Below are 17,019 nucleotides of genomic sequence, written 5' to 3'. Positions count from 1 at the left end.
GCACTTTTTCAGGGGTAAGCAGAGGTGTAACACACATTTGCCAACTGTTTGTGCCATAAAATAAGGATTAATTGGCTTTTACCATGTGGATAAACTTGTAGCATTTCATATCCTTGTTTTAATACATTATTAGGCAAATGAATAAGCTGTTCGCCTGATATTCATTGACTACTGCTGTCCGTGGACCTTATAAGGATGTAGCTTGAAGCTATTCTCAAATAAAGTTACTTTCGAGAGATAAATCTCAGCAAAGTGAAAATTACAAGCAAAGTTAAAACTGTGAACAGAAGTAAATATTCTGGAGGTTAACTAAACTAATTTGTAAGAGGACTAAAAAATTACAATTGTGAACAGATATGAATCTACTAAATATGGACGCGGAGAACCGCGTAGTACTGAACGTGGGCGGGATCCGCCACGAGACGTACAAGGCGACCCTGAAGAAGATCCCGGCGACGAGGCTGTCGCGGCTGACGGAAACGCTCGCCAACTACGACCCGGTGCTGAACGAGTACTTCTTCGACCGGCACCCGGGCGATCTTCGCACAAGTCCTCAACTACTACAGGTACATGCCCTGGTTAAAACTGTTGATAAAGATACTCTTAGTTATGAACTCCAATTTAGATATACTAAAGCTTTATAGAATAACTATCCATGTGAATTTAACAAAGTTCGTAGATTTTTATAGCATACGAAAACGGCCTAGTAAAACTCCAAAAGAACTCCTCCCTTAAAAAATAAGGGAGTGCGGAAGATCCTATTATTTTTGTTTGTATTAATATTAAGAACCAATAACTTCATTGCTAACATTTTTAAGTAAAATTATTCATAGCTACTGCTCTGAAGCTAACAAAAAATTCGACAGATTTGAATAGACCTATCTTTCAAGATCTCCATAATTAATATCTTTCTGAACAAAGGCCAAGTCAAGATTCGTATCGCGAAGCCCTACTAATTGCCACTTTAATTCCGTCGAAACTTCTTAAACACCTGCCCAATTTGTATCCATTACAAAAACACATTACTTTCTAAGACGTAAAACTTTGTCTGAAATACCTGATACCCATCCAGAGATAAAGGGTTTCAAAATTCCCTGACCCTAAAATTTATGCCCAAAGCCGTATCATATATTAAAAGCAGGCCCTCCCCGCTGCGGTCCAGGGTCCGAAGGATCGTAAGGTCAAAATTTGCCAAAACCGCAAAGGTCAAATAACAGAGGTCTTGATGTATACCTGTGCGGTTAGGATAGTAGGTCCTATGCCTTTGATTAAAATTTTGATTTTATTAATACATTTTGTTTCCGTTTAGCGATACAATTGTGTAAATAGGAGTTTTGAACTCTAAAGTAATTCTATTCATTGCTGTTGTGATGTTTGATAAGGCTGTTAATAAGGCCATTAATACTGTAAATATTTCTTTACAGACCACGTCAACTGAGATGCTTACAGTTCTGCCAGATTTTTACGAATGTATAACCACCTATGTTATGTATGGAATTGGGATTATGTGTATCTAGATTAATTTAGTGTTGAATTTTCAAGTTCTTAATTTACTAACTTCGAGAAGCTGGAAATTTGTTTAATCTAATTTTAATTTAATTTTAAGGTTGAAATGTGTTTTTTCTTTCATTGCTTTAAATGATAAGACGAGCTTGCCGTTCGCCTGATGGCAAGCAATACGATCGCTCATAAACAGTAGAAACACCATCCAACACCTTGTTTTACAAAGTATTATTTAGTATTCCACTACGCTCGCCAGCCTGAGACAGCAGATGTTAAGTCTTATTATGTCCAGTAATTACACTAGCTACAATGTTCTTGAAACAAGAACACAACAGTGACTACTCACTGCTGCTTGTCGGCAGAAATAGATATTGCGCTGATACCTACCTAGGCGGACTCTCACATATAAGAAAACTACACCCAGTATGTACAGTATAGTATTTGGATCGTTTCACTTCAAATTCCGATACAGTCTAGCAATATTACTATTGAATAAAACTGACAAGCCACTTGCCGTACAAGTCATCTAAAATAAAATACAAAGGAAAAAATAATTGTGGGCTATTTATCAAGCCCTCACTTTAGTGGGAAGACAATAGATCTTGTCTTGTAATTAAAGACAGACGCTGAAGAGGAATGAAATATGACAGATTGGAGAAATATTCCTTTGAAAAATATAATGATATCTATTTGGCTTGTCCAGGTTTTAGGGACAGTCTTACTAATGTTATAAAAGCAAAAAATGTTCTATTTGTGTATGTTTGTAAGAAGTTAATCCGAAAACTACTGTACGAATAAGGATGAAATTTCGCACCCAGATAGACCATGTCTTCCATTAATGTTTAGGCTTTTATCCTGATATTGTTCTCAGTGGTTTTTTATTTATGAGGAAAGCCTTTAAAACTGGCAGCACCCAAAACAAAAACTAGTTATTAAACTAAATAATACAATTAAAGCCAAATTAAATAATAATTCTATTATAAATAATTAAAGCTAACATTCCCGGCTTTTATGCAAGAAACCTGTGCCTTTGAAGTCGTTATAACATGTGCAAAGAATCTTAATTTAGTCGCTATTGTTATGCCATTAAGGACTACATTTATCTTCCCGCGCCTAACCCGACGAGACATTAACTTACGTTTTGACACGTATTAACTGACGCCCGGCTAGCTGTCAACCCTCTTTGGAAATATTGCCGCCGTGGTCTTATGATCTTTGTTATTTTATTCATAACGGAATAACACACAAAGTCTCTTCAATTTACCACAAAAAATATTTCGAAGTCATTGTTAATTTTCGCTTTGGTTTGTACTATGAATGCAATATAACTTGTATATTATTACTCTTGCAGTCTCTTTAATGTCTTTCTGTGCTGTTTTGGGGCTTTGTTGTTATTTTATCATCAGTTAAAATACTCATTGATTTACCCTCCTGTTGGAAATATAACATTTTGGTATATATTACATTTATTTTAAACACATTAAACGAACCCGTAATGGAATAGGAAAGCGAAAGTTGATAAAATCATTTACAAGGTCATTTTGAGATTATAAATTAAACCAAATACACTTCTTAACCTGTGCATTATACCAGTTGTGAACAACGATACTTTCGCCAAAAATCTTAATATTATTTTTCTGATTTTTTTATCATTTGTTAGTTTAGTGTGAATATGGCGTGTGCGTGAGAATATTTTTAACTGCAAATATGATGTCGCCGCAACGACTTCTCTTAGAGTTGTCGTAGGGGCATTAGGTCGTGTAAAATAAAATTACTTTTAATTATATTTTATTTTTTTCCAAAATTATCTCTCATTTCACATTTATAGTTCAAAAATCTTATTGTAGTGTAATTTCAAGATGTGGTTTCATCTATTTACGCAATGTCAAAATGACCCTATATACTTAAAGATAATGAAAGCGGCTGAAACCCACGCAGCACTCGCCTACTTAAATTAGACTTTGTATACCTAGACTTAGCTTTAATAATTATAAATTAATAATTCATAGTTAATACAGCTACTAAGCACCCTCACCAACAATCCAACTAGGTGAAGATTACTTTTGACGCTTAGATACATAAAAAAGAAATGGTATCCTATGGTAACTACAAGTAATGGATGCACTTCTGCTTATCAAAATAAACGAAGCCGCAGTAGACATGCAGATCTACCAGTACCTACCAAAACGTATGACCTTTACCAAGATCGAAACACAAAAAAGAACAAGAATCCAAAGTAATAAATTCAGAGGCCCAATTTACCTCAATTTCCCTCCAATCGAAAAAGCGCTCGCGGCTAATTAACGACGCCTATACGATCGATAGCGATAGCGTTCGTATACAGCGAGCCGAATTAATTTCAGTGGTAAGTGGACACAGACGAGGCCAAGACGTTAAATAACGGTTGATTGATTGGCTTGCTTGAATTTGTCAGTAAGGGTTTGCGTTAGAGTGATTAGGGGTGAAGTGACGGCTTATAGCGTTTTAGTTTGAGGTAATAAGATTTAGGTAACCTTAAAACCAGGTTAAATTTGTTTTCAAATAATTAGGAAAGTGAATTTTAAGTCTGCTAATGTTTAGTGATTGTCCACAATTTCTCCTCATACAGACGCTTTGCTTACGAAAATTTTAGCGAGAAATTCTCTAATCACATCTACAGTTACGGTGAAGTAAGTAGCTATGCTGCTGAAATAAGTACACTAAAATCTAGTTGGCTCCAGAATAGCACCAATAACTTTCTATTCGATTTGAAAATAAAAGAAAGAATAATCTTTTGTTGTTTGTAAAAGAACAGATGGCGGCAGATTTTTTCCAAAATATCGTAGTCGACTATATGCTACAATATCCCCTTAAAATTTGAACTGTATTTCAACAAAGGCTGTAAAATCTACCTTATCCAGGAAAAACTTCTATGTCATTTCTTACAGATTCTGCATACTAGAGACCAAAAATCAAAATATTTATGTTTTATGCAGGACGGGTAAACTCCATTACCCAACTGATGTGTGCGGCCCGTTGTTCGAGGAGGAGCTAGAGTTCTGGGGGCTGGACGCGAACCAGGTGGAGCCGTGCTGCTGGATGACGTATACGCAGGTAAGACCAAAGATCTTGGATTTCTAGGGTCGGTTGCTAGATATGGTACATCGTAAAGTCTTACCAAATTAACAGTCAATCCGGAATTCGAATTTCGGAATACTTGTATCGATAGAACTTAATGTTCGTTAATCAAAACTATCGAACCAAGAATTTAAAAAAAAATTGGGAGGCAGAAATCGAATTCCTAAATATAGAAAAGTTGTCGGTTTGAAATGATATTTAGTTTTGTGAGGCTTCTTTACAACATATAGCACACATTTTAGATGTCTTTTACTTAGTTTCAAAGACATTGTACCTATACAAGAAAAAAAATCCAAAATGATCTTATAAAAATTCCACGACACAACACCAGCCTAATAAACTACAATGATCTCATCAAAGCAAGTCAACAAGCCGACTACAACAAAAATGGCGGACAAAGAGACATATTGGTGTGGATTTAATAAAGGATCGACGTACCACGTTGCCGTCATAAAAATCGGACATGTCTGAAATCCCGGCAAATGAGCAAAGTTGTTTCGCGACGTGTTGGCAAGTTGGTGAACGGGAATTGCTTTTCTTTCCTTAATTTTGGTCCTTCGAACCGCACTTCGTAAGATCGACGCGAGTTGAGAACTAATTACAGCTGTTATATATCTTGGGTGTTTTGTTTTGTTAGTAGATAGGATGTTTATGGGTAATTTTGGTGTGTGTAGGGGTATCGAATAAAGACGGCTTAGATTTTATGATGTGGATGATTTTGGTGTGTGCATGGGTATATGATAAAGACGGTCTAAATTTTATTGTTAGGCATGATAGTTTCAGTGAATGTATCCTTACTAATGACAAAAGCAGTGTATTTTAAATGTTATATTACCCATGAGAGACGACAATCAACGTAAGTCAAAATTATGTTTGTTTTTACTGACTTTGTCGTCAGATCGGAACGCGACTTTTTTTATTTTATTGACATTAAATAACGAGTTGTGCATCCCTTTTTCCTGATGGTAAGTGATACAACCACCCATAAACAGTAGCAACACTGTATAAATCTTTGAATTACTGAAGATTTCCCTGCATTTAACATCCTGAGATAAGTCTCATAATGCCCAGTAAAGATGGTTACAATGATTTTTTATGATATAGGAGCAAACGAGCATACGTAACATTTCCTTTGTAATGTCCCTCAAATCGGAATACAATTTCATACACACTCTTTGGCGGTAGAAATAGGCAATGCGAGTTTTCAATAACTAAACCGTATATAAATATTATTTAATCCCTTGCAAATTTTAAATACCCGCCTCACACCCTTTGTGTTCTACCACGAACTTTAGTAATAAATATTAATTAGAGTTTCAGTTTTAGCATCAGCAACTATCCAATGAATGAAAGCCATTATAACAAACACCACATCAATGTCTAGTCTTAATGATCAGGCGCGAGTGAAACTTCGGAATCCAATAAAAAGCTTTAAGTAAATGTAACCTCACCGCTAAAAGTACTATTCGAGAAAAATTCAGAAACTTACCGAAGCTCGGATAGATAGTGTAATAGCCTTCGCCGAACTTTAACAAGTATCCTTCTCATTTCGGAATCGAGTTAGGTTGCTCTAAGCTCGGTTTCCAGGCCTTTTGATGATTACTTTCGTTTAATTAAGCGATATCCTAATTTGGGGTTAGATCCAAATCTAGTTAAAACTGGTTTGTTTGTAAAATCCCGGTACGGAAAGATGACCCGTAATCTCTGGATAATATCGTGATTTTCTCGTTTTAGAAAATTCTAGATTATCAACATCTTTTTCTTTGAGTTATGATAAATTCTAGTAGGCCCGATAATAATAAGCCTAGTTATTGAGATTTGTATTTACATTATTAAGTTATTCCAACCTATTTCATTTCTCACTAGAATTAAAATAAAGTGCTGTTATTTTTTTCGTTGGATTTTTAGAATTATAAAAAAAATCTTGGACCGTTGGTACTTCACATCCGCATATTGGAGCATTAAAAAAATCTAAAAAAAATGTATGCAATAGATTACCAATATTGTATAATCACTATGAATCAAATCAGTCAAGCAATCGCTTTGCCATATTAAGCCTATTCGGTGCAAGTGCTCTCATAAACGATTGACATTGACAAAGGCATTCCGGCATAATAGTCCTTATACCCATGGAATACGAAACAAATAAATTAAATTAGACGTGAAGAGTTTATGCCAAACGAAGCAAGAACCACTTTACTGGTAAAAGAGATATAATGTTCTACGTGAGGCTTTGTTATTGGATTTCCACAAAAGTGTTACTATTTGGATGACATAATAATATAAGTGACAATTTAAGTTCTGCTACAATACTGTTGAATATTGTACACGACAATATTTTAAAGCAAAAAGAAGTGTCTACACCAGGCATGATTATATGCAATTTATTCTTTAAGGTTAGACTGAAAATTGAAATCTATCACATCATGGGACGGAACACACTTGGCGAAAAGTGGGTGCCCTGGTGGCGCCTCTGCATAGCCCTTCGGGGATAAATGCGTGATGTTGTGTATGTGTGTGTGTGTGTGTGTGTGTGTGTGAAAATTGAAATTCGAAATTTTGTTGATAGTAGGATATATTTTATATCCGCCCCGATACCTATCCGAAAGGTTTTAAAATCCGCCATAGTGGCCCACATAAGTGTGTCGCGTTCCAGAATCAGTCTATGTATATTCAGTTCAAATAGGCCGGCATAATTGTGTCGACTGCCGATCGATAATCTTCTCTCGTTTATCGACATTCTATTGGATCCCTTACCATAAGGTGCAATGAGGTCATTCTGCAATTCAAGTATAAAAAAAATCATCTTGTTCACCCACTTTCTGCCACGTGTATTCCATCCAAACTTAATATTAATCTGAAGTCTTTTAGTCTGAAATACAGTGTTGTTTTTGGTGTACAATAAACACACACACACACCATCACGCATTTATCCCCGAAGGGGTATGCAGAGGCGCAACTAGGGCACCTACATTTTTCACCAAGTATGTTCTGTCCCATGATGTGATAGAGGGCAAATTCCAGACTCCGGGCTGATACTGAGCAGAAAATCTCACATATCTCTTTTCCCAACCCGGGATTCCAACCCAGGACCTTAGATCGCTGTCGCATGCAGTACAACTACGCCACCAAGGCAGTCAACAAATAAAAATAAAATAAATAATAATGTTACTTCTCCCGACCCAAGATCCGATCCCGAGACCCAAGTGCGATAATTGTACGCGATGCAACTATTCCACCGAGGCAGTCCAGTACAATGTCGGCTAGAGCGGCGCTCCTCAACGATCACCACAATTCCACTGCCTGCTTACACAACCTCATCACACGACGGCACGTACATTGCTTTCAATGCCTATAATCTAAGTTACCAATATACATCTAATATAATGATTGCTTATGTTTACGCGAATTTTACACATCGAAACATCTATTTTATCGTGGTTTTTTAAAATCGCCAACAGTTGATTTTTTGAATTTTTTTTACCGTAAAATGTAGGTAAAATTTTAACTTTTCGGATGATTAGCACCTCAGTCCACCCCAAGATCATGAAGGCTGCGAAGTCTTCGAAACGTCGAGAGAATATTATAATAATATATAAAATGGCGATAAAATCTGAATAATAATTTCATTTCGACGTCCAATTCTCCATTAGCGGTTTTAACATTCAAAATTCGAACTATAATCCAAAAGCTAAGCCGCAGTACGTTTGTAGGATGCACAGCTCTGATAAAACTCCGAATATTCTGTAGTAAAATGTTATTTGCATATTGTTTAATATTCCATGATCCTGCAGCGGCTGCAGCACTCTGGTTAACTCTACAAACATTTACGTTGTGCTGTTTACAGCGCATGTGTACGTAGGGGACACACGTGATTTTCCTTGCTTTAAAATTGCAAGCTGTTTGTTGTGAAAGATTATGAGTGAAATTGATTTTGTAGACGCTGAAGGTCTTTATCCTAGACTTGGATAACGTGATTGGTTCATACAAGATCTATACTAAGTGCCTTCTCACTGGAATCGAGATTTCTTACCCCCTTATTCATAGACGTTATTTATCTAAGGACGGAACATTGCTGTGATAACAAGTCTTTTCTCAGTGCTGACGGCATAGCAGCCTTCGCAGTGCGTAGACATAGGGCTGTTGTGATTAGCTAATATTGAGATACAACTTGAATCTAGTTGGCTGTCAGATAAACAAAGTTGAACTAACAGCAGGCTGTCAGATAAACAAAGCTGAGAAACAGACTTGTTACCACAGCAATGCTCCGTCCTCAGATAAATAACGTCTATGAATAAGGGGATTAGTTTTTTATAGAATGCTGACTATTTCTAATAGAATTAAAAATGTTATGAAAAAAAAAACTAGAAACTGCCTCAATTTTATGACGTCAAAGTATTCAAACTCACCGAGCGATTCTATTTGAAAAAATAACCACTCAACTAAAATTCCACATCGAAGTAAAATTTTAAATATTTTCAATAGAAATATAGTTTTAATATTAAATAATGCGTTATCGAAAGCCCACACTCTTAGCGCGAAATATATCGCACCCATTTCGTTTTGCGGTTAAGTTTATTCAATTTTCCCGAGGGCAAATTAAATTTTTCGTTCAATACACGAAAATATGCACGCATTTGTAAAGTGTCTTTGAATAATGGTGTTATTTATTAAATTTGCGTCATACGTAGGCTCACGTAAGTTGATTTACGGGTAACATCAAGCTACTGAGTCAAGCCATTTTTTTATACAAATAGCGAGACAGTAAGTTGCTTGTTAATCGATTATCGCCTTAAATATTTATAAAAGGTAACAATGTCATATAGATAATGCATTTTATGAATTTGCAATATTTTCCTTGCCTTGAGGTATATATATTTTTTTTATAATATACAATAATTATACTGCCTACATCGTCCAAACCGAATCATTACAACTTGGTCACTGTTTGACCGCAAAAATCCACACAGCAATTCTATCTAACATAGTAATCAAGATAGCTTCTTGAGTTATACGGGTTTTCTTTTTTATTTATATAACTATACCAAGGTATCAGTGAAATCTTTAATTCTATCAAAATATGCAGGACTCTAACTAGTTTATCTAATCCAAAGAATAGTAGTCCTTCACAAGTTGTATTAAGAACAATGTTTCTACAGCATCGCGACACCCAAGAAACACTGGCAGTCCTGGATAGACTGGACTTGGACACAGAGAAGCCCACAGACGAGGAGGTGGCGCGGAAGTTTGGTTTCGAAGAGGACTACCTGAAAGGGACGGTGTCCTGGTGGCAGCACCTCAAGCCTCAAATGTGGTCGCTCTTCGATGAACCATATAGTTCTAACGCTGCGAAGGTAAGATAAAATACGAAATCCACTAAAAGATTTTGCAAAGAAAGGTCTCTAAAGAACACGTATTTGCTATAAACATGCACCAATTTATTTCACATGGTAGTATCTAAGACAAAATAACTCAATGATCATAGTAGTATGATAAATATACTCTAACAAGCAACATTTTCGAAGACAATTTCTCCAACGTATCAGGATGATAATTCATATCATAATATATACCAATAGTATTGCTTACGATAAAGGTAACACTAAAACCGAAAGAAATCCATTGAAACCAGTTGAAATGTAGAACACTCCCCAATCACTAAAGGAAAAACAAAATATATTCCTCAAAAACCCAAACAAAGAAATGGAAGCGTACTTGAAATTCTCAGAGGAGTCGAAATGAGTATCTCTTTACAACGTGTCAAATGCTGGCGGTGCAATAACAGACGGACAGAGAGGTCTGAATTTAAATTTATGTTAATCGAAGTGTCCAAGTCTTTGTTTTAAAAATCTACCTTCCCTGAGTTTAGGGTTTGTGTAAAGGTGTAGATTTTTACTGTTAATGTTTTCGGAGGCGTTTCAACATCGCAAATGTTTGGGTAGATTTTATCCGTGATTATATTGATGTTTGAGAAATAATTTCAGATCGGGGTATAGCTTAGTTCAAAGTTTTTTGCTGTGATATAGTACGACGAATGCTACTTTATAATATAAAGTCTATCGGCCATATATAGCTTTACTCAGATTGGGAATCGCATGACCAAGCATAGGCAATTCTGCTAAAATTATAAATGCGAAACTTCCTAAAAATATTTAAATGTTTGTTAGCTATTAATTCTCAAACCACAAAATGATTTTATATGTAATTTGGCACACAGATACGCAATGTCTGGTTTACCATGCAGGCTATTTCACACGAGCGTAGCAACAGGCAAAAGCTAATAAGTATAACATAAAACAAAATCATAACATAAAATGTTTGCAAAAGCTTTATGAGTCGCAAAAGCTAAATTAATAAAGAAAAATAATTTCAACATAAGAAAATAACGCAAAACCAGTTGACATTAAAAGAATAAACATAATCTCAAGTTCTTCACCCTTTGTAGAGAAAGGTCATAAATATACATTTTAATATAACGTCAGAGAAAAATTAAGCAAATACAACCGTAGCCTCATAGCAATTATGAGCGTACAGCGTTTGTTCAAGGCACAAGTTAACGAGGAATCTGTTTGTGCGAGACGCTCGCTCTAAAATACCTTTTAAAAAGATTGTTCCCCTCTTATTTGGCGCGATAATGTTATTGCGTACGGACGAGATAAAAAGCGATGGGGATTATTGATTCTAGGCAGATGTAGCGAATGTTAGCTATGTTGTATAGCTATAAGGAATTTTGAGAATTGATTGATTTATACATTATTTGTATCACGTGTGTGTGAGTTGAATACTATAGTTCTCTTAGGACCTTAACTTATTGTTTTTCATTAACCTAATTTGCATTATACTTCTGCGGAATAAATGTAATATTAAGCTATACCTAACTTAGCAACAAAGATGATTTAATAAATATCTTCTCACAATAAGTTTAGGTTCTATACAAAGACTAACACGCTTTTCTTTTTCCAGATAATCGGTGTGATATCAGTATTTTTCATATGCGTGTCTATTATATCGTTCTGTCTCAAAACCCACCCGGACATGAGAGTGCCAGTGATAAGAAACTATACAGTGACCACAGCGAACCAGACGCAAAGCTGGGCGTTGGACAAAGTGCAAACGAATGCCCACATCGCGTTCTTCTACATAGAATGCGTGTGCAACGCGTGGTTCACGCTGGAGATCCTAGTTCGTTTCATATCCTCCCCCAATAAGTGCGAATTCGTCAAGTCGTCGGTCAACATCATCGACTACATCGCCACGATGAGTTTCTACATCGACCTGATCCTGCAGAAGTATGCTTCGCACGTCGAGAACGCTGATATCCTGGAGTTCTTCTCCATCATCAGGATCATGAGGCTGTTTAAGCTGACCAGACACTCATCTGGTCTGAAGATCTTGATCCAGACTTTCAGGGCGTCTGCGAAGGAGTTGACGCTGTTGGTGTTTTTCTTAGTGCTTGGTATAGTTATATTTGCGAGCCTGGTGTACTACGCGGAGAGGATACAGACGAATCCTCATAACGACTTCAACAGCATCCCGCTGGGGCTGTGGTGGGCGCTCGTGACCATGACTACAGTTGGTTATGGTGATATGGCGCCGAAGACTTATGTGGGGATGTTTGTCGGAGCCCTCTGCGCTTTGGCCGGTGTAAGTATATCATACTCCTATAGTTTTTACATCAAGATATCTACCAAAACTGGTTATTTACATGGCAATTTTATTTCGCGAATCATAATTTAATCTTTAGCATGTCAGAAAAAATACTTGCTTGATCGATTGTTTCTCTAGGACTTACAATATACTTATAGAACCTATTTTAATTGACCGTGTACATAATGATCAGCTTTCTTTTTACCTAAATAAATCTATCTACTTCGAATGGGATTAAATAACGAATTGGTTAAAGCATTTATAACATCAGATAATTAAAATTTCCGGTTCATTGAATTTTAGTAAACCCAATATCAAACAATAATCTATGACATTCTAATAAATTAAAATAGCTTTTAAAAAAACCAGTACTAATGCTCCGTCTCCCCACACACCTAGGTACTGACGATAGCTCTACCAGTGCCGGTCATCGTGTCAAACTTCGCCATGTACTACTCGCACACGCAAGCGAGAGCGAAACTTCCGAAGAAGCGTCGAAGAGTCATTAATGTTGAGCCGGCAAGGCCTCCGCTTCGTAAGTGCAATATTTTCCATACTTAGATATTATCTCTTCTGTTAATTTTACTATTTAGAATATTTAAGAAGATTAAATAATTAACAATATGCATATTTATAATGGCAGCCAAAAAGAAAGTGTAGAATAATATCTTAAGTAACTTATTAGAGTTTTAATTGCAAAAATTAAATATTCAAGAAATATTTACGTAGTAAAATTTAAGACACTATGTGTATACGTGGTTCTTCTATATTAAAGCGAAGTCATATTAAGAATGTTATATGTATTTTATGTAATTGATGGCGTAAATAAAAGCATGCTAACAATGGTACTGCTACAAATATAACCAATGTTACTATCTACAAGTACTAATCCCTGTTCGTTTCCCAAGGTGCACCAGGAGTGACTGGAGCGCCGGCCGGTCCATTAGCCCCTGGAATGGGAGCACAAGTAGTTAATCGTAGAATGAATGCTATAAAAACTAATCATCCTAAAGATATGATGGGACCTAATATGGGTAAGATTGAAATTCATACAAATTAAGATGATGATAAAGAAATAGATCAAATTATTCCTGATGTAGAGAATAATTTTGTCTATAATGTTTTTTGATTAGAATTGTTTGAAGATAACCGTGAAGATAAAATATTTGATGTACAATAAACTGAAAATGGTTAGACTTTGAAGTCTCATTTTATCAAATACTTAGATACTTTCTAATATTATCATTCAAATAAAAGTTATCCAATTTGTAATTAAAATGTTTTTAAATACCTACATAATTTAATTCTATTTCACAACTAAATGCGTTGAAGAATCTTAGTTGAAATTGCGTTGTATTCGACCTGATTCAATAGTGTCGATAGATAGTTGGTGAAACGTTTCTTTCAATAGAACTACGATTAAGTATTCCACAATACATAAATAACCATCCATTTTATTCTTTAGCAATAATTAATTTAACAATACAAATGAAAGCCATAATACTAATTGTAAATCAAATAAAATGAGCCTTCAAAGTGTAACTACACTTGTAGTTATGAGCACATTGGATGTATGATACCACGGCGTAGATGTAAGCAAATTACCTTGTAATCATCGGTTGAATTGGCAATCACGACTAGACGTTAACACACCGATACCACTGTGACAATATATTAACTAACGAAATAGCTGACAAAGCATATAATAAAGCAGATTTAGGTGTGGACAAAAAGGACATTTTTAGCACAATAATGAAAAGAATGAAACAGCACAAACCGTGAATAACGTAACAATGAAAATTGTGTACTATTGTTTGGCAATGCAGTACAAAAGAGACTGAAAACCGTATGTTTTTAATCTAAAAACATTAGTTACTGTTAGAAATAATCACAGAAACGTAGTTTTTGTTTTTAGACAAAGAAAATGCAAAAGAAGGAATTGAAAGTACCTACAAGAAATAATATTCAAGATGCTAAAAACGTTCTTACATAATCATAGACTAATATAAACTAGGTACTCACAGAACTAACAGTAGCTTACGCAATGTAATCCTCCACAGATGGCGATCGTAGCGAGCTTGAGGCTATGATCCAAACCACACCAAACAACTGCAAAAGAAAAAATTTAAACATGCTTTAGAATATCATCATATTGGCGGCGAATGGGTCTGCGAAAGGGCTTTATATATCGCCTGCACACACTGGAGTTAGCTTACAGGAATGCTACATACTAATATCATCACTAACATATGCACAAGTCTTCAAGCCGTCGCATTAGGTCCCTGATGCTTCGATATACAACCAGAGGTTCGGCACCCATTCCTATATCCCTCGAAATAGCTTCGCTGCATCATCCTGAATTGTTGTTGTCGTAGATTGAATCCCGTTTCAGTTCTTTGTTTATATTTACAGCTCTTGTCCGTCGTGTTAGTTATTGAAATATTACGTATATATGTTTTAGAATATTCTGTTTGAAGTATAAATTATATTTTAATCTCGCCGCTTTGCATCTGCAGGTGTAAGTGAAATAGGGATCTGGAAGGTCGAGATTAATATCATCTTTAAATAGTATGTTTAGATTTGGTATGCAAGTGTGTAGAAACATTTTCATTTTGTTTACAGGAAACCATTTCACACCAGTTAAATGTACAAATAATACAAGCACAAATCAAGTCACATTACAAGTCAACACAGCGGTACACTATTTTAAATGAACACTAACAATAACCACTAATCTCTGTAATGCTATATTTTTTATATCTGTATGTTGAACTGCATTCTAGATTTTAATGTTTTTGTCTACCTTGATTTTTATTTCGATTTTCCTTTTTTTATTTCTCTGATTGCTTCTGCCTGTTCCTTTTTGTCTTTTAATCATCTATATGTTTTTATTAAATTTTGTTTTATCATTCCTCTAATCAAATGGGATAGGTCTATTTCTCGTAACATTAAATATTAGTGTTATTAACTTAATAATGAAAAATAGATTATATAACTTAGATTTTAGAATTGATATTTTAACATTAAAAAAAAAATGGAAAATTGTGAAAAAAAAGCATGCCGTCTGCATGTGTGTCAAATAAAGTACTTACTGAAAATACAATACAGTTCAGAATTGCTTAACTAATACGAGCTATGTCACCAACAGTTGCAAGTTTGATGCCTGGCGTGGATCTCTCGGTGACCACACGTCTCTCCCCGAGTCCTCGCGACATGTCTCCTGCTCTTGCCATAGCATTACCCATGATGAAGTCAGTCAACATCGTCCCAGCTCAGTGCTTCGACAACATGGCCTTCCACAGCGAAAAATCAGAAGACAAGCAGAGCGAGAGCGACAGCAAAACCTCAAGCCGTCAGGAATCTGTAGACAGTGACAACACTGTCAGAGTAAATAACTACAGAAACGAGAGATACATGCAGAAGATTGAGGACAAAACTGACGCAAGGACTCCTTTACTCAGAGATCACAAAAACGAATCTCTCGATGAAACGAAACTGCGTGATACAAAAATAGAGAAGAGAAAATCATCGGCGTCTACATAACGTTAAATTATGCTTAAAACAGACCAATAGAGTAAGTGAGAATTTAGAAAAAGTATCAATACATCGCTGTCTTTATTCCTCTGTGAGTAATCAGTTGTCGCAGAATAATTCGCCTGTGTAACATTAAACGCTATGTATTTATCTTAACGAAAGAAATAGTCTGGGAGATAAGTGACCTTTTGTATAAAAGGAACAACACTGATGAAAATTTTGCTTCAAATAGTATTTTTCACAAACCTTTGTACGATGAAAACAATGTATACCACATTATTGAGAATGATAATTATATTCTTATCCACCAAGTGTGAAGAGTTTAAAGTTATAGCTCCTTACCAATGGATGTTGTAAGTTTGGAAAAGTTACTATGTTTTGTCTTACTATCTTAAATAATATTTAACAGCATTGAATGCAAAACAAAACATACAATAATGTATCATATGTACGACTGATAGGCCTCTAGTGCGATTGGAAATACTAAAAATAAATACATATCAAGTGATAAAGAAAAATTAAAGTAAACTTATCAATGAAACTAATTACTGTAATACGATTCGTCTGATGCCAAAACATTTGAGAGCACTTCAAAGTTTTGTGGTCTTGGAAGATTTAGACAGTTAATTGATTTATCTTGTACTTGTTCAGATAAACACGATTAATATTAAAATATCGAGTGCTTTGTGTTTGATTTTAGAATAATATCGCTTAGAAGATGTTTTAGATAATGTCGCCTTACAAGGAAACCGCTAATCAGTCACGTGTTGAACGCAATAAACAAAAATTGATATTGATTATTCAATAAGCTAATAATTGACTATTGCATTTGGTGATATATTTTCTTCAAGGCATTTAAACAGAAAATTCGTTATCTAAAATTGGAGTCAGCATTGAAGATACATTGGCCTAAGTGGTTTGCACATAGCTACTCATTTTTCTAGCATTATTCTGCGGCAAATATTTTTTTTTTCTCAATTGAAGCCAGAACGTCACCCATCTTCCAGACTATTGTAACTCAGATTTTACAAGATCATTGAAGGCCGTGATAGAAGTAAGATCGATAAGTGTTTCAAGCACTTATAAATATTTGATATATCACATTATGTTAGATATAGTATCACGATATAGAAGCTTTAAGGACCGCTCCGATGTCATTGATATTTGAAAAATATTTAAAATATTTTTTTCTGTTTTTTTTTTTATAGTGTTGGCGAC

At 35.2% G+C, this 17,019-nt stretch overlaps 1 protein-coding gene across 1 annotated transcript; it reads left to right on the top strand.

The window, feature by feature from the left end:
- The first annotated feature begins 356 nt into the window (after window positions 1-356).
- On the top strand, window positions 357-16,285 carry LOC115441814 (potassium voltage-gated channel protein Shaw). The gene is given in 8 exon segments (XM_030166723.2): window positions 357-536; window positions 538-566; window positions 4,479-4,596; window positions 9,780-9,974; window positions 11,584-12,264; window positions 12,667-12,802; window positions 13,176-13,301; window positions 15,416-16,285. Coding segments are annotated over 8 exon segments (1,860 nt in total). The 3' UTR covers window positions 15,811-16,285.
- Window positions 16,286-17,019: the final 734 nt, after the last annotated feature.

This window comes from Manduca sexta, chromosome 10, assembly GCF_014839805.1.
Source record: "Manduca sexta isolate Smith_Timp_Sample1 chromosome 10, JHU_Msex_v1.0, whole genome shotgun sequence".
Classification (NCBI taxonomy): Eukaryota; Metazoa; Arthropoda; class Insecta; order Lepidoptera; family Sphingidae; genus Manduca; species Manduca sexta.
The sequence above is the reverse complement of the archived record's forward strand: the minus strand, read 5'-3'. Positions and strand labels throughout refer to the sequence as shown.